Below are 6,214 nucleotides of genomic sequence, written 5' to 3'. Positions count from 1 at the left end.
GCCCTTTAATACACTTCTACAACTAATTGGATTCTAATTGGATTTTTAATTCAGTGATTTTCTCTTTTAAATCTATTGTTTTAATCATGTTTTATTCTCCTTTAATTCACTTTTTTTGAACAACTCTGTATTTTATGACTGTGTTTTCTCATTTGTACTTCGATTCACAGCGCTGTATAAAAGGTGCTATATACATAAACTTGCCTTGCAACCCCCATATCCTCCCATTTACATTCATTGTTTTTAAACACATTCACCAAAGACATACATAAAACCTTCATCAGTGTTTATCACACCCTCTTTTCACTAATCATATATATTGTGCTGTAAGTATTTATGTTGGAAAGCTTCTCTGGTTCCCAACCGCACAGAATTATACTGAATTAATTGTATTTGCATCAGTTTAACAGACTGTGGCGACCTGAGGGGTAAGTTGTCACATTTGCACTCACTCTGCTTTAGGCTGAATTGTTTATAAACAGTTGGTGGTGGAAAGTTTATGTTTTATTTCATAGTAGATGTGCAGGATGCTTGCATAGAAATCTTATTTTTTCTTATCTTTTTTTTTTGCAAAAAATCAAGAAGTGTACATTGTTCCCTACTCTCGTACCACTAGATGAAGGACAAGCATGATTTAAGCAAAGTATACAGGTGTCTGACATGGACAAACAAACAAATAAACAGAGAAAAAAAAGAAAGAAAAAAGTCTTCTACAAATATATATGAATGCTAATTAACATTTTCACCACTGTACACAATTACAGTCTGTAAGCTAAGACAGAGAGCACTGTTAGATATAAAAGATACACACTCAGTGCTCACCTACCATGTTTCTACACTCATTGTCCATTGTATCAGCTCCACTGACCATATAGTTTGACTATGTAGTTCTACAGTTACAGACTGTAGTCCATCTGTTTCTCTGCATACTCTGTTACCCTGTTCTTCAATAGCCAGGACCCCCACAGGACCCCCACAGAGCAGGTATTATTTGGCTAGTGGGTCATTCTCAGCACTGCAGTGACAATGATGTGGTGGTGGTGTGTTAGTGTGTGTTGCGCTTGTGTAAGTGGATCAGACACAGCAGTGCTGCTGGAGTTTTCAAACACTTCAGTGTTGCTGCTGGACTGAGAACCAAAAACGAAAACAAAAAAGAATCCAGCCAACAGCGTCCTGTGGCAGCATCCTGTGACCACTGATGAAGGACAAGAGGATGACCAACACAAACTGTGCAGCAGCAGATGAGCTATCGTCTCTGACTTTACATCTACAAGGTGAACAAGGTAGGAGTGTCTAATAGAATGGACAGTGAGTGGACACTGGCAGCACTGCTGTCTGATATACTTGCACCAGTGCAACACACACTAACACATCACCATCACGTCAGTGTCATTGCAGTGCTGAGAATGACCCACCTCCCAAATAATACCTGCTCTATGTGGGTCCTGTGGGGGTCCTGACCACTTAAGAACAGTTACAAGTATGCAGAGAAACAGATGTACTATAGTCTGTAACTGTAGAACTACAAAGTGCTCCTACATGGTTAGTGGAGCTGATAAAATGGACAATGAGTGTTGAAACAAGGTGGGTGTACCTAATAAAGTGGTCAGTGAGTGTATCTCGCACCATTTGTACAATGTGCTGGACATCACAACTGCAGTGAAAGGCACTTTTATGACTGTACAAATAAAAAAGATAAAAGCAGATGGTCATCTTGCAACATTCCTCATTTCAGAGATTCGTTTAAGGTGCTGGAGACAGCAGTCATAGTAACAGTTTTATGATAAATGGAATAAAATACAATTACAAGATCAAACAAGACAAACAAGAAAAGCATGAAAGAGAGAAATGTTCAGGTTTATGATGCAGACTTTCCACAGCTGCAGTTTGCTGGTGTGTCAGTAAAACTGAATGTTTGATTTCACTCTGACTAATTACATTTATGTTTTTGGTTTCGAATTACAGATAGTGGCTTTATGAGTCGGTGGCTTTATGGGATTATGTGATGATTCGTGTCTAAATACAGAGATTATGCAACACAGATGGGTTGATGAGCCTCAAATCTGCTACTAACAAAATTGCTCTCATCGTTCCTGCTGTACAGCGTTATCCGAAAATACATCAGTCAGATTTTTTCGTGATATGTGATCAAAAATAAAGCTCTAGTAAAAGAAAGCCTGCCAGAACGATTTATTAAAAATTGTTAAAATGAGTGTAATGCGTCCCTCACTGTCTTCAGAGCATCTCTCATTTACCATCTATTACTGAGACTGATGTTAATGATCAAAACTACACACCTGGGTGCAGCCTATTACAGAAGAGTGGGTGACGAGTGGGTGGGGCTTATCCTGTTGACACACCCACACTTAAATAAGTGGGCTTTCTTTCAGAAGAGCTCATGAGTCATTTTTGGGCTTTACTTCTATAAAGAATAAAATTTAGAAGACATTTATACTGGTTAAAACATCGAAACCCAAATAAATTCTTCAAAAATTGTATTAAACCTGAAAAATATCAGTGCATACAGAACAAAAAGTGGTAATTTTACAGGAGAAGGATACAACATTCTCAATGTTTAGTGAAAGATAATGTAAATAAATATTATTCAAAGCAGCTTTGAATCATTTCTACTGCTCAGAGTTCAGAGTGGGTAAATGAAACAAGGACAAACTTCTTCATCTCCAGGACACAAGCTCCTCCTTAATACTATTTTTTATATCACCTGAATGCAGTTAAGTTTAGTCTCCTCTTTCTTCAAAAGACCCTCAGTTAGTCAAGACTTACACTGACACATACACTGCCCATTAAAGTTTAGTGACTCCTATAAATGATTATAAAAACACCAACACTGCAAAAAATGGTATCTTGTCAAGTAAAATTATCTTAAATATAGTAAGGAAATCTAATATTTCTCCTGTTGAGATTGTTGTAAGCTTAATTTAAGATTATTTATCTTATTTGTAGACATGTTTACTTGTTTTAAGTAATCAAGTAAATTTATCTCACTATATTGGCAGAACATTTTTCTTGTTTTAAGAAATGTGCCTGAAACCAGCAAAATTGTCTACCAGTATAGTGAGATAATTTTACTTAAAAAAAAATGACCTAAAACAAGTAAAACGTTTCTGGAAATAAGCTAGATAATCTTATAATAAGTGCACAACCTTCTCAAAATGGGAAATATAAGATATATCACTAGATTTAAGGTCATTTCACTTGACAAGATACTATTTTTTGCAATGAATGATCATGTTTTCTTTGTCTTCATAGCAATAGCAAAGCCTAATCAGATTTATTTGAAGGAAAATAATATCATGTGTAAATTTTTGTGACAGTATTACTTTAGAAATAAAGCCAAAAGCCACACCCACGTTATTCCCTCATTGTGATGTCATTAGGGATGCACCAATATGGGAATTGGCAGCTGATATTTTACATGTGCGAGTCTGCTAATGCTAATACATAAACATTTATAAAATGCAGAAATAGGGATTGTATTTGGATTAGCATCACAAAGAAAAATATTCTTTATTTCTGTAAGATTACAAATGCAGTAACCTAAAACATTCTGCTCTTCTACATATCTTTTCTATCTTTTCTTTTGACAATTATTTGACAATTATCACGCATCCTTAAACATCATCACTCATCAGCAATCATATTTCTGATGTTTAAACCAGTAGTTCCCAAGCCAGTCCCCAGACTGTCCACATTTTTGATCTAACCCAATTTGCATTGGTTTACAAAGCTTTTCAACAAGAGTTTCAACATGTGCTTTTAACAATAGCTTGGAAAAGACAACTGTCGAATCATTAATTAGGCAAAACTTGCTCCTCATACCAAGGAATGGCTGAGTGTTGAAGATAAATATACCCAAAAGGATCTTTGGAGCTGCTTAATGCTATTGAAAAGTTACAGGACTCCACAAACTTTGATGGGCAGAGTAATTATATATTACTGTAGAGCAACTGTACATTACACCAGTTATTAATGTGCAAAACAAATAATTCTGTCCAAATCTTACACTACTGTGACTGTCAGCGCTGTCAGTATTTTGATTTGTCACTCTGCCAGTTGCCATTCACCTTGTTCAGAGAGGTGGTACTGCCGTGCTTTGTGGTGCTTCCTGACTTTTGGGCTTGTTCAGAAGACTCAGCTAGAGGCTGCTTTTCCTCCTGCTCTGTCTCCCGGTGGTAGAAGTAGTTGAAGTTTGAGACGATGACTGGTACGGGTAGGGCGATGGTCAACACACCAGCGATGGCGCACAATGTGCCAACCATTTTACCACCAAGCGTGATGGGACACATGTCACCGTAGCCCACTGTAGTCATGGTCACCACAGCCCACCAGAATCCATCAGGAATGCTAACAAACTGCGTGTTAGGTTCGTCCACCTCAGCAAAGTAGATGGCGCTGGAGAAGAGGATCACTCCGATGAAAAGGAAAAAGATTAGCAGCCCAAGTTCCCTCATGCTAGCCTTTAGTGTCTGGCCCAAAATTTGCAGACCTTTGGAGTGGCGTGAGAGCTTAAAGATCCTGAAGACTCGCACCAGTCTGATGATTCTCAATATGGCCAGAGACATGTTCTGTCCTCCAGTGGAGCTGTTGGTTGCGGTCACCATTTCGGTCACCAGGGTGACAAAATATGGGATGATGGAGATGATGTCGATCATGTTCATGATGTTATTAAAAAACTCGCGCTTGCTTGGGCACACCAGGAAGCGGACACAGAGCTCAAAGAAGAACCAGATGATGCAGGCTGTCTCGATGATGAAGAAAGGGTCTGAGAAGGTGGAGGTGATAGTCTTTGGGGTGGCACTGGGTGGAGAAAGTGAAGGAAACCCTACATCATTTGTTCGGTTGAATGGCATTCCCACAGTGGGAAAGATCTCCAAGTCCTCGCGGAACTCAGGGAGAGTCTCCATGCAGAAGATGACAATGGAGATGATGATCACAAAGATGGAAACCAGGGCAACGGCACGAGCCGCATTGGAGCTCTCAGGATACTCAAAAAGCAGCCAGAATTGTCTGTAGATCTCATTGGAAGGGCAGAGGAACCTCAACTTCTTTGATGAAGCCTTCTTCCTCACGGAACTGCTCCATGGCTTCGTTCCCCAGCTCGTAGAAAATGATCTCATCTGCGAAGACGTCCAAGGGAACGTTTGCAGGTCTACGAATCTTTCCGCCTGACTGGTAGTAGTACAGGATCCCATCAAAGCTGGGACGGTTGCGATCGAAGAAATATTCATTCCTCATTGGATCAAAGTAGTCCATCCTTTTCAAAGGATCTCCCAACAGAGTATCAGGAAACTGGTCCAACGTTTTGAGCCGTGTCTCAAAACGAAGGCCGGCAATGTTGATGATGATCTTCTGATCGCCATCATCAAGGCCTCTCTTATCCACAAACAGATCCTCACAGCATTCTTTGGCCAGTTTGCTGAAAATGGTCTCGCTCTGAGTCCCTTCACTGTTTAGTAAAAGTTTCCAGTTGGATATTAGGCTTGCACAGCTTGCACGCCCTCTCCTGGTTTGAGCAGGTAAGGTAGGTGACCCTGGCACCCCAAGAACCTGCTGGCATTTCTCCTTGTAGGGAGAAATCCTTTGGGTACACATGTGGTTGGTGGTCAGTCCACATTCTGGCATATCTACAGTCAAGGCTGTCTTCTCGTTAGGATAGTCTGGGTCATCCAGCTCGTCCACATTGCTGTTTATATCCTCTAGATTCTCAAAGTCGACTAAGGCCACATCCATTCTTCCTGCTTGGACAGTCATCTGACATTCATCCAAAGAGATTAGACCTCCAGCTGGAACAGAGCACCGGTCAGATTGTTAAACAGGTATCCACCACTTAGCCTCACAGGAACAGTCATCACATAGAGAGAACGTCTAAGTACAGAGACCTGCAAATTAAAAAAGAGAGAAGTTATGAACTCAATTCTAAATAAACCCAAACTGAGAAAGAAGTCTATAATATCCCGGACGAGCCCCCATTTGTAAAAGAGAAAACAAACGAGAGTGCCTTGGCACAGAACGCGGTTATTTAACCCAGGACATGATGTCTTAGAGAGCTGATGTGTGCAGAATATTGTTCCTGGGAACTGTAGGGAGGGGAGAACAACAGCTGTTGAAGGAGAGGAATCATATTTCGGGAGGTGTCAGAATCAGAGTGATTCCAAAAATGTTGTAAGCAATGACAGATATTTAGCTTCGGCAC

At 40.0% G+C, this 6,214-nt stretch overlaps 1 protein-coding gene across 1 annotated transcript; it reads right to left on the bottom strand.

Annotated features, from left to right (window-relative positions):
• Positions 1 to 4,046: 4,046 nt before the first annotated feature.
• LOC118822362 (potassium voltage-gated channel subfamily A member 10) lies at positions 4,047 to 5,973 on the bottom strand. Its single transcript, XM_036591377.1, is given in 2 exon segments — positions 4,047 to 5,048; positions 5,050 to 5,973. Coding segments are annotated over 2 exon segments (1,725 nt in total). The 5' UTR covers positions 5,773 to 5,973.
• Between the last annotated feature and the right edge of the window lie 241 nt (positions 5,974 to 6,214).

The sequence above is a fragment of the Colossoma macropomum genome, unplaced genomic scaffold, assembly GCF_904425465.1.
Source record: "Colossoma macropomum unplaced genomic scaffold, Colossoma_macropomum, whole genome shotgun sequence".
Taxonomy (NCBI): domain Eukaryota; kingdom Metazoa; phylum Chordata; class Actinopteri; order Characiformes; family Serrasalmidae; genus Colossoma; species Colossoma macropomum.
Note: the sequence above shows the minus strand (reverse complement) of the source record. Positions and strands in the feature narration are given on the sequence as shown.